The sequence below is a fragment of the Aethina tumida genome, chromosome 2 (genome assembly GCF_024364675.1).
Source record: "Aethina tumida isolate Nest 87 chromosome 2, icAetTumi1.1, whole genome shotgun sequence".
Classification (NCBI taxonomy): Eukaryota; Metazoa; Arthropoda; class Insecta; order Coleoptera; family Nitidulidae; genus Aethina; species Aethina tumida.
The window spans coordinates 26,845,390-26,867,359 of record NC_065436.1 but is presented as its reverse complement, the minus strand read 5'-3'; the positions used below and the strand labels follow the sequence as shown (position 1 = coordinate 26,867,359).

The window sequence follows — 21,970 nt, the reverse complement described above, 5'->3', positions numbered from 1 at the left end:
CTTGAGCCCTTAGCATGTCATTGTATAACTTCGTTGGTTTTCCTGCGTTACAACCCTTGCAAAACTCAAAAAGCATGCAATGTTGGATATGCTCTTCTGATATTTGCCTGGCCATTTAACCCCAAATTGCAAAAAAAATGAAGAAGTTGCATGCGCAAAAACGACATTAATTTTCAGTCATCCTATTATTTCAAATCAATTCTTTTTTCCGTAAACTTTTAATGAATAAGTTATAATCATCCTGTATAACACAAATATAAAAATTTAATCAAATAAATTATGAACCAAAAACTTAAATTACTTTTGTTGGTATCTAATAAATGTATTTATAACTCTCAGAGATGTAAGAAGAAAATCAATGTTGCTCTTTTCCAATTAGTGTTTCATTAGACTTCAGGCAAGTTTATAAAGAAAACCGACCGGTACGATCCATTATGCATGTTCATAAATCTGTCATCAGCCCGATAAAAACCTTATTATCCTCCAAGGTCGTGATTTTAATCTTATTCACAATAACACCGTACGTTTTACGTTCAACCCGCGTGGTAGTTATAACTATTTGATGTCAGTATTAAGCTCAAAACGGCAACTATAATAATTCTACTTAATTTATTTATGCACTCCAGAAGCTTTCTTCTGGGACGTAAAATCCATTTTATGGGCAAAGTATGCGATTCAGGATATACGCCGGTCTGTAACGAGTTGTTGCGGTTTATGTGACGAGGTTTAATCATTTTTTTACGCAAAAATGGGAACTGGAAAACGAATTTAATAAGCTACACTACATGTACATTGTTTTAAATAAATAATGGAATAATTATTATTATTATTGTGACTGACAACGTTGCCTTGAAGGGGTGTGTTTAACATGTGACATTAAATTATTCAGATAATTTTGTATTGACTACGTATATTCTGTGGATACAGCCATCTTTGAAAATATTTAGAACGAATGTTTTGGAACACGTCAGGTCGAATGTCACGCAATCGATGACGTTCTATTTACTTTTTTACTTCGTTGGAATTCAGAGCTGCGATAAAAATTGTCGAAGGTGAACCTGAAAGATTTCCTTCAATTTTTTTCCGATTAGAAATGTCACGAATTCGCCCTTAGGTGTTTAGAAAGCACGTAATTAAAATAAATGGCACATTATAGCTACTGTAGGGAAATTATATTAATAATCATAAATAAAAAAAATCTAAGGAATATAAAATTATTTATAAGAATATTTAAAGTAAAACAAAGAAAATTTAATTTTTAATTTGTTTTGTAACAATAATTTTAACTAGCTTCAATATCTGATCGATTAGAAACTTCATTATTTGTTATGTGTTATATGTCAAACAATCAAAGAATAGTTAAACACCCTTAACCAACCTTGGTCGACCATCCAGGAACATTTATAACTGTCCGAAGAGATCAAAGCCAACCGATTCAAAATGCAAAAGAGAGTGGCTACACCATGTCCTATTCTTAAATTCAATATTTTTTGTTTCAAAATTTGTCAAATTGACGATCTAACTAAAATGTCTGTATATCCACCAATTTTGATGCACAAATGTTAATCAAGGATCATCCTATAAGTACTTCTAAATTTTATACAGGATGTTCATTATCTTCTGCATCTAAAAACATCAATAACTTTGATATTTTCTCTTCACTTGTAATTTTTTATTATTTAGTTTCTATACGGTTAATTTTAATATAATTTACTGCCACTTTATTTACATTTTATGCCTTGTCAGTTTAAGAGGGCAAATTATTACTTTTATTATAGCAAAATAAAATGAATTTGTAACAATTAAGCAATTATGTTTTGTACCACCTTTTAAAACGTTTTTCACATTTATCTTGATTTTAAATTGTAACAAATTGTCATCCTTTATCCGGTAAAAATAATGCTCCTGTCAACATGATAAATATAGTAGTATCAATCTGGACCAAAAATATAATAGTGAATTATCCATCGGTATTAAAACAATAAACCTTTTCTCTCTGACAGTAACATGTTGTGATCCCAAAATGTCATCCTGTAAATTCTAATTAACAAAATAAAAATAGCTTATGGTATTTTTAATGGTGGCAATAATTTAACTGAAGCAAACAATCAATATCACAAAACTAGCGGGAAAAACTAATAAAACCTTGCACTAGTTGTCCACAAAATAAACAATAAAAAGAACAACAAGGATAACGAACCAAAAAACTTGAACATAAATAAACCCAAACTTGACCCATTTAATAGTCCGCAATTGCAAAGATTTAATTCTTTTTGTTTTCGTACTGAATAATAAAAGCATCCATTGAAAATTGACCACACTCAAATAGTTTAGTTATCGAATTCGATCGAAGGATGTTCTATGATTTATGGCCGATTAAATTTGCAGTTATTCGTAACGTGATCGATAAATCATTTGTTGAATAAAACATGGAATAACGAAGCCATTAACTTCGTTTTTAATTCAGCCCAAGTGTGTGTTAATAAATATCGGCGATGGCAGAAGAAGCCAATAAAATTATTTTATTGGAGTTTCAATGGGCAAAGTTACGATGTCATTTTCTCCACCGGCATTGTATTATTATCGTGAATTATCGCATGCAATTTTTCAAGGATAAAACACAATTCGGATCTTAATGTCCTCCGTTCGTTTGAAGGCGGCACTGCATTGACAAAAATAACTAACCCAGTTTCGTGTCGCGGGATCATTACGAATTTACGGGTTCATTTAAATATTAGTATTTATGTTCGATGCACGTGTTTGAAATTTTATAAGTCGTTGCCATTTTCAGAACTTGTTGGGAACATACTAGACCAACTTCCCTGAAAATTTTAAGTAAATCGAAGTTCCGAGAAAAAAGTTACTAAAAATAACGATTTTTGGTTTTGGATTATCCTAAAATAACGAAATCGAGACAATTAAGAAAAAAAGGGGAGATATCAATCACCTTCACAAAAAATATCAGCAGTTATTTAACAATATACTTTAGAATCTGTAGATTTGAGAGCATTTTGAAAACAGGTAAAATTTTGCTAATGCAGTGGTTTGATTGGAAGCTTCCAGCTAAGCCGGAAATGACCTTAATTCTAATATCTATTTTGGTCTTGAAAGTGGAGAGTTCACAGTGAAGAATGTCGTTTGAACTAAATCTCTAAGTTATATAAAAGTTGAGATAAAAAATTTTGAAAAATTTATTTTTTCAAATTTTAAAAAATTATCCAGTAACCGGATTTGATCGATTCGGGCTCAAATTTTCAGGATCATCTTATTTTAGATATACTTTCAATAAAATACTCGACATCCAAATCCATATATAACCATTTTATTTTTATTTACATGTAGAATTTAAAAATTGAAACTGTACAAGGTGTTCCACTCCGGCGAAACTCGTAATTTTGGAAGTTTCCTAATTTTATAATGAGGCAGTTCGTAGTGACCTTCAGAGTCTACTTCTTCCTTTACTAACATAAACATAATTACTATAACATGGTGAATAGTATTAGCCCATTGTCAATTCGAGGCCATTTCCAGATCCGCATTCGATCATCCAAGTGAAACTGGATGAAAGACACCAAACCGGCACACGCGTACCGTCCTAATAAAAACACACAAAGTGAATTAAAAACTTACATCGACAAAGTCAACTGTTTGCACTTGTACAACCGTGTGCTTTATATATTTAAGGTCAAAAGGAACATTTTAAATGGGTCAAGTTTGAGTGAAGTGTTAGCCATTTCTTATTTACGGCCCTGTTTTCGTAGTTCGACATCCTTGTTATCCTTTTTATTGCCTATTTTCTAGCTCCGCTATGTTTCATTGTTTGTCTGTCCCGTGTACACGCCCGACAGCGACATAAAAAAAATAAATAAACCCTGTGGGGCTACGGGGGAATTAATGGGAGACCATGAAATTTATTAGCGTTTTGCTGACAACATGAAGTTTTTAGGTTTTAATTGGGACTTATTGAATTGCGTTTTATTTTTTTGACACCGCAAATAATGTAAAGGAGTTATTTGTATCGGAAAACCTCAAACACCCTGACCTTAACCTTTTACGTTTCCAGTCCCAGTTTACTTTGTTCCTTTTGATGGATCCCAAGCTTCCCTAGGCTGCCAATAATGTTTGTGAGACGAGGGAACACCTTTTATTAAATTCGGACGAACAAAAGGCTCCTTTGCAGTGGTTGTATTAATATTGTAATATGCTGGGGGAAGTCAATTTTCTGCGGGCGTGCGTAGCGTAGAATGACACATACATTTTCATAAATTGAGGTCCATTTTATAAATTTATAAGTAATTAATTATCAAGCTGCACGTGATTAATAATGTTTGGAGGAACGCATTTGTAGAGCAACTAACGATTTTACGTCAATCAACGCTTGAATTTGTTTAAGTACTTGATGTATTATGTCCTAATAGATTTATGTGAAAACTTTTTCATTGTTACCGTATTATCCTTCTGTAGATCTTACAGATCATTTAGGGGAGACCCGGAGAATTTATTGGTATTGTACACTTAGAAGGGCTGCAGGAACTATTTTTATTAGATTTAATTAAAATTTATTGGAAGAGATTTCGGTTGAAAAGCGTTTCATTGTCCGAAAGAAGTTGCTTATTGTTTTAATATCTAGGTCATAAAACTCCTTTATAGTTTTGATATACACTTGTAATGTTATTTATGAGGCAGTCATAAGGTTACTTTTTAAAATTATCTATTTTGTTTCAAAATTTAGCTCCGATTTAAAATTCGGAAACGTGTTTATTCCGTTGCATAATTTAAAAGATTTGACCGATTCGGTTAATCTTTAATCATTTTCACACACATTAAATCGATTCGATTTTTTTGGGCCAGTCAACCACTATGACCAGTTAGCGACACTGTCAAGAAATTTCAATTTAACCTTAGGTTGACCTTTACCTGTCACATTTCTCTATTATTTAAAAGTATTTAACTTTGTTGTTCTTAGCAAAGAAGAACTTTCAACCTTCGGTGTGACCTGAGACCTTTTACTAAATTATATGCCACAGAGGACCCGCAATTGTTGTATTAGTTGAGTAAGTATTTCGCCCGGAGCAATTTAATTTTCCTCTATTTTGATAAATTAAAGTGCGCCGTTTTATTTGTACTTCATTACTTGTACGGTGACGCTACATACTATTAATTAATTACGTTACTAATTAAATGAATTTCTGAACATGAAAATAAATTTTCTTTTTACACAAACCACAAATCAAAATATTAAATCAGTGGAGCAAACAAACTAACACGAGGTTCCCTCGGAAGGATAATCCTATTTTTGGACAGACGGATGAAGAAACGAGACCCATTTTAACCATAATTTAGGTCAGATGTGTTTCCAACTGTTCCACGCATCTACGCCCTGCACTAAGCCAAATTGATGCTAACGCAGCAACTTCCGTTTTCGAACATAGCTATTTACATTAAGGGTGGCTAGGCAAACAACTCATTTGCCTTCTGTATTTATTTTTAGATCTATGTATGAAATAAAATATAAATAAAAAAATAAATATGTGGGTAGTTTGAAGAATATAAGCCAAAGAAACAATACTTATCCTTCGTCAAGTATCATCTGCAATTATTGATTTAGAAAGGATAAAGGAAAGTACACAGGTTTAAAAGAAAGATTCTTTTATTAAGTCTTGTTTTTTATGGAAATTTTGTCTTTTTTTTTAATTGTAGAGAAAAGAATCATTCCATCACTGGATTTAAATCTTAGAGAACATATTTTTAGATTATTTAGAAAGGAATATATGGGAGCAATAAAAATAAGACAGAGCTACTGAAAGGGCTTCATATGAAATGACAAAAAATACATCCAGAATTTACCAGAAAATTGATCGACTCCATGAACAAATGGTGTGCAGTAATCATACAAGCTGATGGTTATGCTACAAAATATTAATGCTTCTATTTGTTTTTGGTTTATTATTCGAAAATTAAATTATTTAAGAATGTTTCCAAACTTATGTTCAAATAAAAAAGTTTATAATATCTAATAAGTGAGTAAAATTTAGTCATGGTAGCATTCAGGATACATATTTACTTAATTTATTATTAATTTAAACTTATGGTAAATAGCACCAATGTTCATTTTTGTGGTAAAATATTGAGTTTAAAAGAATATATTTTTTATATTTGTCTAAAAATATGATTTCAATATCATTATTTAAATAGAGCACTGTCAACAATCACGTATATTATATTTGGATAGGGTTGGACTATTGTTTACACCACTGCACACCTTATGTGAATACACTATATAATAATAGCATAATTTAACTAATTTTTTTCTATATACTAGATTATTTCGAATTTACTATAAAAACCTGCTGAAAGTTTCTACATCGAAAATTCGTGATCAGATGCGATAATAATTGAGAAGAGAATTCAAAAACAAAACTAAAATGACAAATTCACACCAAAAAATAATATTTATAAATGGAAAAATTGTGTAACTTATGGAACAAAATGAAGAGTAAACTTCCTCAAAATCTGTAAACTTAAGTGTAGTTAACGTGCCAGACACACCGTGAATAATAAATCAGACAACTTCGTGAAAGAATTAAGCCAGCATTTTAAACTTGAAAGTTTCCACCACTAGTTATAATATAATAAGACCCTTCATCTTAAACGTCAATGCGTGTTTTATCGGACACGTGCAAAGGTAACGCACGCATAAGAAAACTCGACCGTTTCTATTAAAACCGCTGCTCTTTTGTTAACCTAATTAATTTCTAGGCGGGCGTTATTAACCGCGTTTATCCATTTATCTGGCACGACAACCGCTCGGCCGGTTTTTGTGCCCGTGTGTGTGTGTTGTACTGGGACGGCACGATTGCAAATGCCTGCATGATAAACAACTGGATTCAACTTCGGGGATAAATTATTATAATAGTTTTAAAACAGATAGGAGGACGGTTTTATGCGAGACAAGCGATTAGCATTCGCCTGACTCGCGTTTTATGTGGCTGGAACATGGAACATGGAAACGATATCAAAAGAAGTTTGTTTGGAAGTAGACCGGTGTTTTTAAAATTATGTCTTGACAAGTTTATATGGTTATAGCGAGATGCATGGTCTCTACATTGTTTCTGACAATTTCAACAGCAATCAGTGACTTATTTATTATCATTAATTGTTAAATTTCTTACCATTTTATTGGAATTATTTAAATAACTATTACTCGATACAATCATCATTATTATACTTATCAACAATTTTTGCCAATGTTCTACAAATAAATTCTGAGATGTTAAGCAAAAAATCAACCTTATGTTTAACCTCATTTTCATTCCGTAAAAAATGTTAAAAATAATTAATAGTTACATGGAGGAATATATGGACTATTGAGTGAATGTTTTGTATGTGGTTACCAAATATTGCAAAGTAGGCTCACTCCTTAGTTCCTTGGAACTCATTATCATTATAGTCCTATTCTCTGGTTTATGTTAATTACGTTATGGAAATTGTTTTGGACTTATTAATTACCATTTTTGTTTTGACATTGCTACTTAAAACATATATTAGAAAAGAAAATATGATTGTGTGAGTACATGTAATTATTACTGTGTTAAGATTGAAGTGAAAAACAAAGTCACATATTTTGTAACTATGTTTTATGTGGTATTGTCGGTCATTTTATATATGTAATATTAATAAAAAATTTTTTTATAACTAAAAAGAAGTTAGACTACTTCCTTGTAGATAATCTCGTCTAATGGACATATATTATGAGAATTTCGTTTCATTTACTTAAATATTTTAGCAGTATTTTTTCCACAAATTTGTTTTAAAATAGGTAATGGAATTTTCAGCATTTTTGTGCCTTTTATTTTTTTATTTATATATTACTACTAAATAATTCGTTGACAAGATTTGTTTGTTTATGCCCAATAAATTTACATTAATGTTGAGTATTTATGTCAATTTCATTCAGTTGAGAAATCTATTTTGATTTTTTGCCAACCACTTTTACATTTATTTAAGTTAATGATATATAGTTAAAATATTTTGTTTCCTTATTTAAATTTTTATCACTCCATTTTATTTAGTTGATAATATATTAACATATAAAAATATTTAAAATAACTTTTTCCATAATGTTTTGCATGCTACGAGAAACAACATTTTGAACACTTGGAACTGAAATAAAGATCTACATCAGTTCTGACTTCCTCTTTATTAAATAAATAATGATTACACAGAGTATCTATCACACATCACGTAGATTTGGAGTATATTGTGGATGAGGTAGAACTTTCCATATAAAATTGTGAAGCTTCTTTTGAGTCTCTAGTATGACAGTTGTTGACACTTTTCTATTAATTGAAGAAGATTTTGCATCAATTTTTCACGAACTTAGTCAATTTGCTATTGGTACACAGATCGTTGAGTGTCTTGGTAGGTAGTCAGTATGTAAAATTCATAAAAAGTCATCCATATTGCCATCAAAATCTTTCTTGGATTAAGACACAGTTCAAACAGACGTACCAACTTCAACCTATTGTCCCTATGGTCGAAAATCGTAGATTACTACGATTTTCGACCATAGGGCAGATACAGTAAAAATCTGTAAATTTGCTTAGTATTGGGAATCTTTTACTATCTCTGACATGCATGATGTCTCTCTCAAAATTCAGTAGGATAAAAGGCTTTCCAATCGGTATATTGTCAATACTTGCAAAAAGAGGAATTGCCAACTGTCACTCGCCCAATTTTATATTGATTTTAACTGTTTCAAAATTAAATTTTTTGATGAAATTCATAAAATATTTTGTAAATGATTGATCCACTACAGTTTAATAATTCGCTATATTGTAAATAAATAAATAGTAATAAATATGTAGTAAAATATAAAAAATAAAGAGTATATTTAGAACTAAATCTTTATTATATTTCTGATATTATTTTTATAAATTAGGCTTAATTATACATATGTATATGAAAGTATTAAAAGTATTAAAATATTAATAAAATTCTTACATTCAATAAAGAGCAGGTAAATAAAAAAACATTTTAACATTTTAAGGACGTTTATTAATTACGTTAGTTGGGAAATGGAAATTTGAATACACAATTAAATATTAATACAAAAGTAATTTTAGAAATGACATCCGCCTCCACACGCGATTCTGATATATCCACTGGAATAAATTGTCAGTCACAATAATTTAGTTGTTCTCGTCCCAATAAATTACCTTCACATTACAATCCAGGACAACTACTAATTGAGTCAAATAAATCCGTAACGTCACACAATAAGCATCCAAGTCACTCAATCTCAAAAGTCTTTTATCAATTCCATAAAAAACTAATATAAAAACTTTGTTGCGACTTATGGACGCTGCGGAACTTTCACCGTATCTCCAAGCCTGTTCTGAAAAGTTTTGGCCCGTGTTTTTTTCTTTCTTGGCTTGAAGACCGTAGTAACGATATGAGATCAGCCATGGTCAAGTCGATAACATATTAAATTCACATTTGCATCCCCTTTTTTATGAACTCAGTTAAACTTTATATATAATGAACAGAAGCAATAATAAAAACGAGAGAAACAATAGGAAAACGATGTTAATTAATTGCTCTTTTCTTCAGAAATCTTTGGAGATTTTTTTACAAAATCAATGCCATCTTTGATGTTTTGCTGTATAACAGGCAAAGCATTGTCCAACAAATCCTGTTCATAGGGAGTCAAATTTCCTACAGGATAAATCTTCTCTACCCCGTTTTTGCCCAAAATAATGCGTGTCGATAAATAGGGCGCACTGGAAATACTGGATGCCACAAACGCGTACTCCATCACGTCAGCATCGCCCCTCAAACCCTTAATCAGGGAATTGGTGAATCTCGCCGCGGCATACGCCATCGCAAGAGTTGCGGATCCCATTCCGTCCTTCGCTTCAACTATCTCAGTCCCAGCGTTTTGTATATCCTCCGTCAATTTGATAATCTCTTCGTTTGTGAACGACAGAGGAACGTTCGTCCGAGAGATCAGAGGTATGATCGTCTTTCCGGAATGTCCGCCGATGACGGGCACCGAAATGTCGCGAGGATCCATATGCTTCGCGCGGCCTACCATCGCGTTGGCACGCACCAGGTCCAAAGTGGTGACACCGAAGATGCGTCTTGGATCGTATTTGTCGCATCTTTTGAATACCTCGGATACAATCGGCATCGTGGAGTTGACGGGGTTGGTGATGACCCCGATCAACGCCTTAGGACATACCTGTACAACGGCCTCGGCGATTTCCTTCACTATGGAGGCGTTTACGTCAAACAAGTCGTCTCTTGTCATACCGGGCTTGCGAGGGACTCCGGCGGCGATCATGACGACGTCCATGGACTCCAAGGAGGATTCCAATTCGGATTTGCCCTCGAAGCCCTGCGCCCTGACATCGGTTTCGACGTGATTTAAGTCCGCAGCCAGGCCTTTGGCGTTTACCAGGTCGTAGAGGTTAAGTCTGTCGATCAACGAGTCGAGCTTGAGGAGGAGGGAAAATGGCTGACCGATACCTCCGGCCGATCCAATAAGGGCAACATTAAATTTCTTTTGTAGTTGCACGATGGTTCTTACCATAGTAATAGTTTTGCATTTAGCTGCTTTCAGCATCTTTAACCAATTGACTTTACTAAATGTCAAAAGTAAATATATAATTTCGGTTACGATGACAACATCAATAAAGGAACTTGTTTGTCATAGTGTGCCTCTTAAATATACCAGGCAACGAAAAAAGTTCGTGCTGGTTTTCTTTATTGTCAAATTTTATGAATTATATTCAGTAAACAGGATGTAGTGGTGGGGTAATTTTGAATATAGGTTAAAACTTATGTCAAAGAGTATCATTCAGTGTATTTGATAAGTTAGATTATTTTCAATTAAAGGGCAAAATCTTTACTAAGAGTATGGCCGTGTCAAAGGCTGCAGAAGCTTGTCGGAAGATATACGTTGTTTTTGGGGTACAAGTGGTTTAAGTATTTGAAAATATAAAGGTTTTGGAAACGAGGTCAGTTCTTCAATTCTCAAAAGCAAGATTTTTACAAAAATGATAAATGATATATTGTGTCTAGATGAGTTACCTGATACATATACAAGATGCGAAAGCATTAAGTCAATGTAGTATGAACTAATTTGAGTATTTTTTGACCGATCGAAATCTTTTGTTCTTATTCGCTAACCTGAGGCTAATAAAATGACGAATCAATTGTAATTTATTAATATAAATACAAAATAATACATTTATTCAAATTAAATTATATTGTTATTCCCACAAAAACATTTCACATTTAATCTTGAGATTTCTCAACATAATCAATTCCTTCTTGAATATTATTCTTTAGTTCTGGAATAGCAATTTCAAGTGATGCTTTCTCATATGCACTCAATTCTCCTAACGGGCAAACCTGCTCCACCCCATTTTTGCCAAGGAGGACGCGCGTGGCAAAATACGGTGCTGGTGAAATAGTCGAAGCGACGTATGTATATTCCATCATTTCCGTGTCTCCACTAAGAGCCCTTATGAGGGCGTTTGCGAATCTGGCTGCCGAATAAGCCATGGACAAGGTGGCCGAACCCTTACCTCCTTTCGCCACCACCACCTCCGTGCCCGCATTCTGAATGTCGCTGGTGAGTTTTTTGATTTCATCGCAAGTAAACGGGCAAGGAACTTTGACCTGAGAGAGGAGAGGTATAATCGTAATGCCCGAATGTCCTCCGACCACCGGCACCGCAAGATCACGTGGATTCATTCCCTTCAACTTCGCCACCATGGTGTTGGCACGGACCACGTCTAGAGTTGTCACGCCGAAAATGCGTCTCGGATCGTACTTGCACTTCTTCTTCATCACCTCCGACATTACGGGAACAATGGAATTGACGGGGTTAGTGATGACGCCGACCAAGGCTTTAGGACAAGCCTCTGAGATGGCCTCGGCAATCGCTTTGGCGATGCCTGCGTTCGCGCCGAACAGATCCTCCCTGCTCATTCCCGGTTTTCTTGGTAACCCGGCCGGAATCATGACGACGTCCATGCCTTTTAGGGCGTCCAAAAGTTCGCATTCGCCTTCGAATCCCTTGACGACGACGTCGGTTTCGATGTGATCGAGTTCGTATGACACTCCCTTAGCCAGCACCATGTCATACAAATTTAACTGCTTTATCATTGTGTTGAGCTTGAGAAGGAGGGAGAGGGGTTGGCCGATGCCTCCGGACGATCCCACGATTGCCACTTTAAATTTTGGTGGATTGCAACAGTATTTCCTAAGCGAAGCGACATTTCTTGCTTTTATTCTCAACATATTGGCTTTCAATTTGACATTGATGAATTCTAAATAACAACAAACAAGTTGACAATAAACAATTGTTTATTCCTCTATCAATAATATAATAATAAATGGTTTTTCCTTATGCAAACAGTATCAGAATTGTAATTGTATTGAAATAATGTATTATATTTTATTTTGAATTGCAATAAGGTTTTTTAGACTAAGTACATTATTATTTAGATTAGGGTTTCTTATAGAAAAAACTCTTAAATTAGTTTGGCAACAATGTTGGAAAAAGGAACATTTGTTTAGTTCATCTGATTGGTTGAAGTAGGATTGTTGTTGAAAACATCCTCTTTTTTAAGGGTCTTAAATCACTATCTACTTCCCCCCTTCCTAGAATACGAGTTTATAAAAACTCTGGGATTCATTTATTTCGCTAGATTTTACCAGAATTTTTTTAGAGTCGAGATCGAAATTCTTTTAGTTTTTTACTTACTGTTTGTCGAATCAATTGTTATAATATTCGTTAAGTTCAAGTTTAAATCATTCAGTTTCATATTTTTATTTGTTTGTTTTTGTTTTTTCTTATATTTATTTGTTAATATAGTTAGATTAAGCCGAGCCCTTTAACCTGTTGTAACGAGTCTTTCAAAAAGACTGATTTTGCTGATTTAATATGTATTTAATCGTATTATCATCGGTAACCCGTTACGAGACCACAAGCCAATTCATTCAGTTTGATTCATCTAAATCCTGAAAGAGACATCATGTACAATAGAGATAGTATGGACAGACTTCTCTATCCTGCATAATGTCTCTCTCTAAATTCAGACATGTCAAATGCTTTTCCTACTGTATGTATAAAGGAATTTCCTTCTCTCTACAAAACATTTGTTTCAAAATCAATTTATATCTTTTAAAAATACCTGAAGTAAATAGATATAAAAATATATTTATGTCTAGTAATCATATTTATTTCAATTTCTATAAGTCCTTGAAAATGACGTTACCAATAAAGTAAACTTCATTTGAATACAAGACAGAAAGGGCTTTTCGATACTGATATATAAAATACATTTGCTCCCTGTAATCAAGGTCTATTCACGTGTTTATCCGAGCATCCACTTGATATACGACCTCTCCAAATTCTAAACACTTAAGAATTTTTCCACCATCCTCCACACGCTGCTTCCAGACCTTAATTGCGACGACATCACGTGTATAGAAACTCGTACATCATGTGTTTTTATTAGAGCGCCATTTGTTCCACATTAATGTGGTTATATGTAGTTAATTGGATTTGTACCCTTTTACAACTATCCATCAACCAAGACTGGATTTGTTTTTGTTCTAAACAATTTTGTACGTAAAATTTAAAATTGGTTGTGACGTTATTAGATTAACTATGTGGTACTTTTATAAAAAACTGGTTCAATGGGAAACAACTAGAGAAGACATTGAAATTTTATTACAGAATAAAACTAACCCAGACAAATTTAGATGGTAATGCTCCAAAATATTCAATGTGTGGTTGTCTCAACATTGACCTTTTTAGTATTGATTCTGGCAGAGCAACAAAACAGTACTAGTAAATCAGGTTGAAGGAGATTATGCACAGGGTAGTTACCTACTGCATTTCATAGCCGGGTGTATGTATGCACTACAACTGCTAATATTAAAGCAATAATTTATAAGCTCATAATTAGCAGGCCCGAGGTATTACCCACTTCGCAGTACATCTCTAAACAAATGATCCGCTTAATCCCTCTAATTGCGCAAACGAACGACCCATCCGAAAGGGTCGAATGGACAAAATAAATAATTAAACATTGATGCCACCCTCCCGGACAACAAATTAGAAAACTGAGAAACACCGTTCACTAAAAACAGGTGTTACGAAGTGTTTCCGATTTTAATTCCCAAACTGTAAATTAGATAATTTGATTACCTCGAGTGGGGCTTATCGCTATATTTTGGTTAAACAGAACTTCAGGTAAGCGGTTTAAGCGTTTCTCGTATCGTGAATGTGTGTAGTTGCGAAGTTTCCGCGAAAGAGGGGTTGGCAAAACGGAACGTGCAAATGTATAATTACTTGACGAATTAGCTCGACAACAAAACTAAGAAAAGGGGGTGAATATTTTAAGGAAGACATCGTCATCTATTTTGCTTGGAACGGTTATCATTTGAATCTAGTATTTCCTGGAGGGATCTCGTTTTAATGCGTTCAGAGTGGTTTTGATGACGCAGTGAACATAGGAAAATGCTGTTATGTTTGACTTGGAATTAATTAAGAGATGCAATTACTTTAAGTCTATATTTGAAGAAAATTATTGTCTTTTGATATTTGCTTAAAAAATCTTAAATCAACACTTTTAAAAATAATTAAGTCAAGTTAAAATTTATATTCTAGGTTTCAAAATTTTGGTATAATATATTGGTGGTTTTAATATTAAATTTAAAATACATTAGGTTGTCAAGAAAGTCAAGGTGTTTTGTGCATCATTTTGAATTTAAAGTATTTCTACAACTTACAACACGTTTAAAGTTTCTGCCATTCCTGCTTCATACATAGGACCTTCCTCGACGTCGAAAAAAGCAAAATAATTCGGGGCAACATGATCGTAGGTAAACGGGGATGATCTGTGACGTCTTTTGTTCGATTCGATTCGGTCGAGCCCTCTGAGGATATATTCTTACTATACAGTTAATCTTTGATAATATAAAAGAAAAAAAATCGATTTTTTCAGGGACGTAATTTCTATAATATTATATCGAACTTTAAAATAACTGAAATAATTTATTATTTTAATTTAATTATTTAATATTCTTTATATTAAATAATAAAATTTATTCATTTTTTTTATCATAATAGGTATAAGACTAATTTTTCACATTAAACTCGTTGAATTTAATAAAATTTTAATCGAAAAGCCACCTACGAATTTTCATAAAAATTGCTTAGTTACTTTGTATTTTATTCGAGTATTATTTTTATTGTATTAAATATAAAAGGAATAGAATATAATACATTCTAGTTTTTTATTTACTTTCCAGGGGTTACTTGAATACAATAAACCTTTTCGGGCTCATTTGTGTTCTCGTTTGTATTCAGAAGACAAAAAGCCGCATAACATATTACCATATTGTAGTCTAAAACCGATACTTACTTTATATGGCACCTTCTAAAATATGATCCCATAAAAACCACATCCCTTCGTCTAGATGGATTTAACCACCAGACCGAAACCTAATGTATGAATGTATGGATTGGTTTTTTCTTGGTTCATTTGTACGAGAAGCTCACAATATCATCTCGGATATTAAACATACATTTGCCGACATAAAACAAAGTTTAGTAAACGTGTCAAGGGTTGTCTCAACAACTTTCCTAAATACTTTACTTGGATCCTTCGGGGAGCTTTTTGCGGTACAAGTTTTCTCCAGCCATCATTTCTCATCAAGTTCTGGAACCAGACAAAATACATATTCATTACTGTGTAATTTTTTTAAATGGAGACAACGTTCAACTAAGCGCAGTTTAATCAAACATTTTCGGAGGGATAATTTATTAACTTAAAACATTTTGTCATGACTCGCAGGATTATGGTCGTTTAAGGATAAGCCGGAACTTCCAAGTTATTTTGTGCATGCTTTGTAACGTAGTTTGACATATTTCCTCCACTGCAAAATGACACATTACACCCTCGGGCTCCGCCAAATAAACTATTTCAAAATTAAATGTTTACACGGTCAAAATTTAATGCATGCCTCCCCGGCGACTTCGAACGATGATATCGTCCCATTAACGGCTAATTAAGCGGAGTGCATTTACGGATAGCAATTATTTAAGTAACGGTTCCGTGCAAATATATTAATCAAACGGGTGGTGTAATAAATTTGGCCGTCCCAGTAGAAAACAAACTTGAGATGTAGACTTGGTAATCTCGTTAGTCGGACTAACTTGAGCGGCATCATTTCATTTTCCGTCCCTACCCACCCATTTTTGGATTCAGTTGCTAATTTTTAATTAATCTGTCAGACGCAGTGCCACGGCCTAGTTTACACTTTTTAACTGACCTATCGAGCCGAATGAAAAATTCGTTGTTGTAAATATTATATCGCACAAAAGGCTGATGGCTGATGCGTTTAATTTATTTCAGATCCGCGATTTGTTTTCGATTTAAGCGGGGAAAACACGGAGCCCGTTGTATAATCCATTTTCCCAGAGCTGAACTTTTATTAAACCGAAACGGCTTCCTTAAATGGTATTAGTGTATCCTAAAAATAATTACTAAAGTTCTAATATTTCGAGGAAGCATCTGGGGACTGGCCTAAATGAGTTTGTGTTCCGAGTGGTAATATTATTTACTCTTACGCCTCGGCTAAACATCGAAAAAAAAGAAAACAGGACAAAACAGTTTAAGCTTGGTGGAAAGTAGATCAATATGTAATCAACGAAAATTACATTAATAGTGCTCCCTGTCGGGAAAGTGCAACTGTTGGAAAAAATAGAATTTTGTGTTTAGTCGCTAGTTTTGAAACGTGACTCTCGAAAGATTGCGTGCGTTTTAAAAAGATTAAAAATTTTAATTATCGGTAAAAAGTCGAGCAAATTGCAAGTAACTAATATGATTTTTCTTGGAAATATGTTCAACAAATGAAAACAATTACAGTGAATATTTTAAATATTTAATGGGACAAATAAGTAGGTAGAGCTTATTGTTAATATTTGTTCCACATAGAACTAAATAAATATTTATATTAAAGGTACAAATATATCTTTTATTTTTCTTTTAAAATTACTATTGCTTCAAATGTTTTTTTGAATTAAAAAATAATCGCTGGGTGCCAAATCAGGCGATTGCTCATTCGATCAGTTGTAAAATAAAATTGTTTATTTAAATCACAAACTAATCTACGTAGAAACTTGTCAGTTGGAGGGTATTATTTTGAAAAGTTATATTTAAGAAATATGTCACTGGCCTGTACATATCATATAACCCTTGTATTTATGAAAATAATAAAGGTAATTGTAAGAAACTAACACAATTGTATAACAAATGGAAACAATTATATTACGATTATATTATTGATTTCTAATAATAAATAAATAAATATTCAATTTAAATTGATGCTTTAAAGTGGGTCAGAAACTTGTCTAACAAAACATTAAAACTATATGAATGTTTAGAATTGAATACAAAAATTTCAGTTGTTAAAAAAGTAATTTTAAGGTAAAATTATCGAAACATGATCTTTTGCAATACTTTTAAGTGGATCATAAATTTATCAAACATAACTTTAAAAATATATGAATGTTTAATATAAAGGTAAAAAATTATTTTTAGTTATTTTAACTTAAAATTCTCAAACCACTAGTGTAGGTTTCTATTAGGATTATTCCTTTGCAATGAATTAAAATGGATGACAATAACTTTTTCTTTGCAAGTGGATCAGAAACTTATATAATAAAACTAAAAATATATAAAAGGTTAGAATTAAATTTAAAAATTAATGTATATGTAGATAAAGCTTTAGTGGAAGTTAGAGCAAAGTACTTTTTAATTTTTGTCACCAATTTATTTGAATATATTATATATACATAAAATTATTTTGTATAGATAAAAATATGAAATTATATTATTTTCTATATATCTTTTAAAATTATATTTAGTTTTTTTCTACAATTTTGATACAATATCAATAATTTCTTATAAAACTTTGGAGGAAGTTGGAGAGTTAGAATTTTAAGATAAAAATATGGAAGTAGTTCTTATGACAATAGTTCTTTTCTATTAGTATTTATTAAATTTTAATAAATATTTTCATCTATTTTAGTTTTTTATTATTAATATTATTTTAAAACATAATAAATATGCAATTCATTACTCATCCTACAATATAGTGGCGTAATTAATATTATTAATAATATTAATGTGTGATGTGATGATATTTAACTTTAATTAAATAAAAATATTTACATTTGTACATTATTAATGTTTTTTTATTATGAATATTGTTTTAAAATATTAAAAATCTGTAATAAATGTTGCAATACTTCTTACAGAATAGTAATGTATTTAATAAAATATTTATTTTCCATTTTAAATATCCACTAAATGTTTTCCAGTACACATCCCTAGTGAATAGACAACATAAACATAATTTAGTCGGCCCCAAACCAAAATACATGTTCGAATGTGATGCGCACCGCTAAATTAATAAACTTTCTTGTGGCGTAATTCGCAGTAACCGTGAAGTTTCTTCATAACGCCCGTGAAGTACGGCGACGATTATAAAACTTTGCACCCAAAACTGTAAGTTTCGTGTGCTGACGTCACAGAATGCTGGAAATAAGCAAATGTAGAGGATAACGAGGGTATATATGCCACGAACTGGTCAATAAAGGTGTGACGTCATTCCGCTCACCTGCCTTCCGCACTTAAATATTTAAAGGGCTCCGTCTCTGACTGGATACACCGTACACAATAAAAGTTCCAAACGGTACGGGCATTCTTTCGAAAGGGGGAACACCTTTACGTTCCGCAGTGTAAATTAGGAGGTAGCAAAGTTTTATGTACGCAGGTAATACGTCGGATCATCACCGGGGACGCATGGAATCAACTTTATACTTACTGCAAAAAATGAAAACGGAACATTTCCAGATATATTAACCACAAAAAATTGTACAAAATATAGAATTATCAAATTTCAAATCATGCACAATCAGGCATCAACCACATTAATTCACAGCCGTTTCTAAGATATTTGTCTAGTTACAGACAGTACAATTGCAACATATTGTAACATATTCTTAATTTGTATTTGGATTGCTCCATTATGTGGAAGATGAGAGTGAACCTAAATTATAGTGAAGCAGTAATCACACATTTTTACACTCTTTACATCTTTACATTGTTAACTCACTTTATTTTTTATCCTATTACATATAGAATAGATGAAACAATATTTTCTATTTCAATGTTGTAAAAATCAAAAGTGTTAAATTGCTATCTTTCTATCACTATATATATATATATATATATATATATATATATATATATATATATATATATATATATATATATAGTTTTAATTTTGATTGCTATTTGTGCAACACTGTAATAAAATCGTAATTTAAATGCAACAACTCCTTGAAAACGAATTCCGTGTGTGCAGTTACATTGATGTTTTAGCGGTGTCTGTGCACAGGCGTTCCATTGCGGCGTTGAAATATTAATGCGAAGTTTAAAGCCGAGAAAATACACAAAACAGCGTCGAAAACTTGCCCACTAAATCAATTAGATTCACTCCGGGGCAAGATAAAATGCAACTTACACGAGTACGTCTCTCGAGTTTGATTGCCTCCTTTTTTTTTCCTTCACTCGTGCTGCGAGTTGTAAAAGATTGTAATTTGAGATGATTTAAAAAAACTTTTTGGCTAGTCAGTGGTTGAGAAGTTTCACGAATAGAAACCTGATTTGAATACCGTCAATAAAAAAATAGGCTGTTTTTTTTTCTTTTATAATCAGACCTCAAACTTTCGGGTTCAAAGTGCGCAGGTTACACTGACAAAGAACAGTGTGAATTACTGCGGCACCGCTTTTAAACGTAATTATGGTCAATGGAGCGCCGTGCACCGTGGGGACTTTGATAAAGCTTTGTATGAAACAATGGACCGCTTAAACGCTTTTTCTGGGACCCAAAACAAAGAAGTGTGTGATAATCAACTCGAGGAACAAACGACAAATTTGAGCACCACCGATTAAAACCGATCATTTATACGATTTTGAACAGTCTGTTATGGAAATGCGGCGGGCCTTGTTTGCAATTAAGACGATTCATTGAATGGTGGTTCGTCCTGGCATTTGGATGGCTTAAAGCACTTCCATTTAAAATTCGATGTATATATAGTTACACAGGACACAAATAATTATTTATATATGAGAAATAGAATGATATGTAAAAATATTTAATTTGTAGTAAAGAAACATCATACATACATTAGTAAACTTGCGCATTCGCCACTTTCCAAACAATACGAATGTGATTAAAATTATTTGAAATAAATAATTATTGAAATTAAAAAAACTGAGTCCATTATATAAATTAATTATATATATGAATTAACAAATTAAAATTAATGAATTATTTCATTGTAAAAAATAAACCACAAGTGGAATATAAAATAATAATTAAATAATTATTAAAAAATAAAGTTTTAATTTTTAACATGCAGTTAAATAAAACTTAAAAGTAATAACAAATTATATTATTTAAATTAAAATGAAACATATTGTCTTAACTAACCAACCAAATTCACAGTATGGTTTTGATTTAAAATAATATCTATAAATTTTGTATCATTTTATACAAAGTTATTTTGAAATTTTCATGACGCCAAAATTTAACTGAACCAACTCAATTCACGTTTTACTAGCTTTTTTACATGCGTGCATATAAATAAACAATAACCCTCCGTCTCTTCCGACTGCATGCTAATGAAAATTTAAATATTTAGATTTTATGTGAAGGCGCCTCATCGACAGAATCCTCTGCACGTGCATAATTTAACTAAAGGTTTTTTATCTTTTTAAAGGAATGCAGAACTGTTTCAAAGTTGTTTAATTCATTCAATTCATACTTTTTTCAATTTTATACTTATGTATCTCAGCAATAAAATAATTACAAGTCTGAATGTTTTTGTAACAAATTGTAAGAAAGTATATTTTTTCTAAGTGGTGTTAAAAGCAATCGTAAAGATATAATTTGTTCCTCCTTTAGGTAATAATATTTTTCATGAGGATGAACGCCTATTTCCACTCTCTTTTATAGAACTACTTCTGAATGACTGTACCAGAAGAAACATCTTGTTTGTTTTATTAGATTTGAAATAACCCAATTATTAAATAAATCGTTTAAATATATATATTGTTCAAATAAATTAAATTGATCACACAAAGTCAATTCAATCAGTCATTTTTTACGGTTAATTAAGTGAGCTTCAATTAAATGTAAAACGTGCTTTTATAATAAAAACTCAGTTTATTAAACTTTAATAAAACGATATCCAAAAGAAAAAACAGCTTTTAAGGAATGTCATCCTGACTGAACGGTGCAAACATTCCGGATAGAAACTTCCAATAATCATCCCCCTAAAAATAGTTCTAGAACTGAAACTATGTCAGTCCCATCGGTAAAAGCTCCCATTTGTTTATACGACGGAAATGGATAGACGTTGGGTCGGTGAACTGAAGACGTTCCCGTAACATCGATTACCTGAACGCCGATCGGATCAACTTCCGAGATGACGAAAACCTGCTGCATCAAGAAGTCGATTCGGCGATTTATAACCCGCGTGGAATACACCTTTTTTCAGTACAATTTTTGTTTCTATTTTCATCCATGCTTTGCAGTTATACGAGATGGTTTATGGGACTGTATTAAAGGGTTATTAAATTCGTATAAAATATATGTATGTAGATGTAAAATTTATGCAAGGGTTTATCTAGTTTTATTGTTTTGTATAATTAACTTATATGTGAGTTTAATGATATTACATTGGTTTTATTAGTAATGGGCCCATTAGAATAATTTTTAATATTATTATTAATGCTTTTAGTATAATTTCAGTCAAAAATTTTACGGTTGATATAATCATATTTCTGATAATAACGGAAATGTGCAT

General features: G+C 32.2%; 3 protein-coding genes across 3 annotated transcripts in view; 1 reads left to right on the top strand and 2 right to left on the bottom strand.

Moving 5' to 3' along the window:
- LOC109599138 (uncharacterized) overlaps window positions 1-21,970 on the top strand; it is a 128,881-nt gene that overhangs the window by 20,842 nt on the left and 86,069 nt on the right. The gene's annotated exons all lie outside the window — the stretch shown is intronic.
- Window positions 9,035-10,609, bottom strand: LOC109599161 (uncharacterized). Its single transcript, XM_049963597.1, has one exon. It carries the CDS (start codon window positions 10,592-10,594, stop codon window positions 9,593-9,595), a length of 1,002 nt encoding a protein of 333 aa, XP_049819554.1. The 5' UTR covers window positions 10,595-10,609; the 3' UTR covers window positions 9,035-9,592.
- Window positions 11,209-12,324, bottom strand: LOC109599160 (uncharacterized). Its single transcript, XM_049963596.1, has one exon. It carries the CDS (start codon window positions 12,310-12,312, stop codon window positions 11,302-11,304), a length of 1,011 nt encoding a protein of 336 aa, XP_049819553.1. The 5' UTR covers window positions 12,313-12,324; the 3' UTR covers window positions 11,209-11,301.

Coding starts and splice junctions, on each gene's coding strand:
- LOC109599161 (XM_049963597.1), bottom strand. CDS start 10,594: ATGGTAAGAACCATCGTGCAACTACAAAAGAAATTTAATGTTGCCCTT.
- LOC109599160 (XM_049963596.1), bottom strand. CDS start 12,312: ATGTTGAGAATAAAAGCAAGAAATGTCGCTTCGCTTAGGAAATACTGT.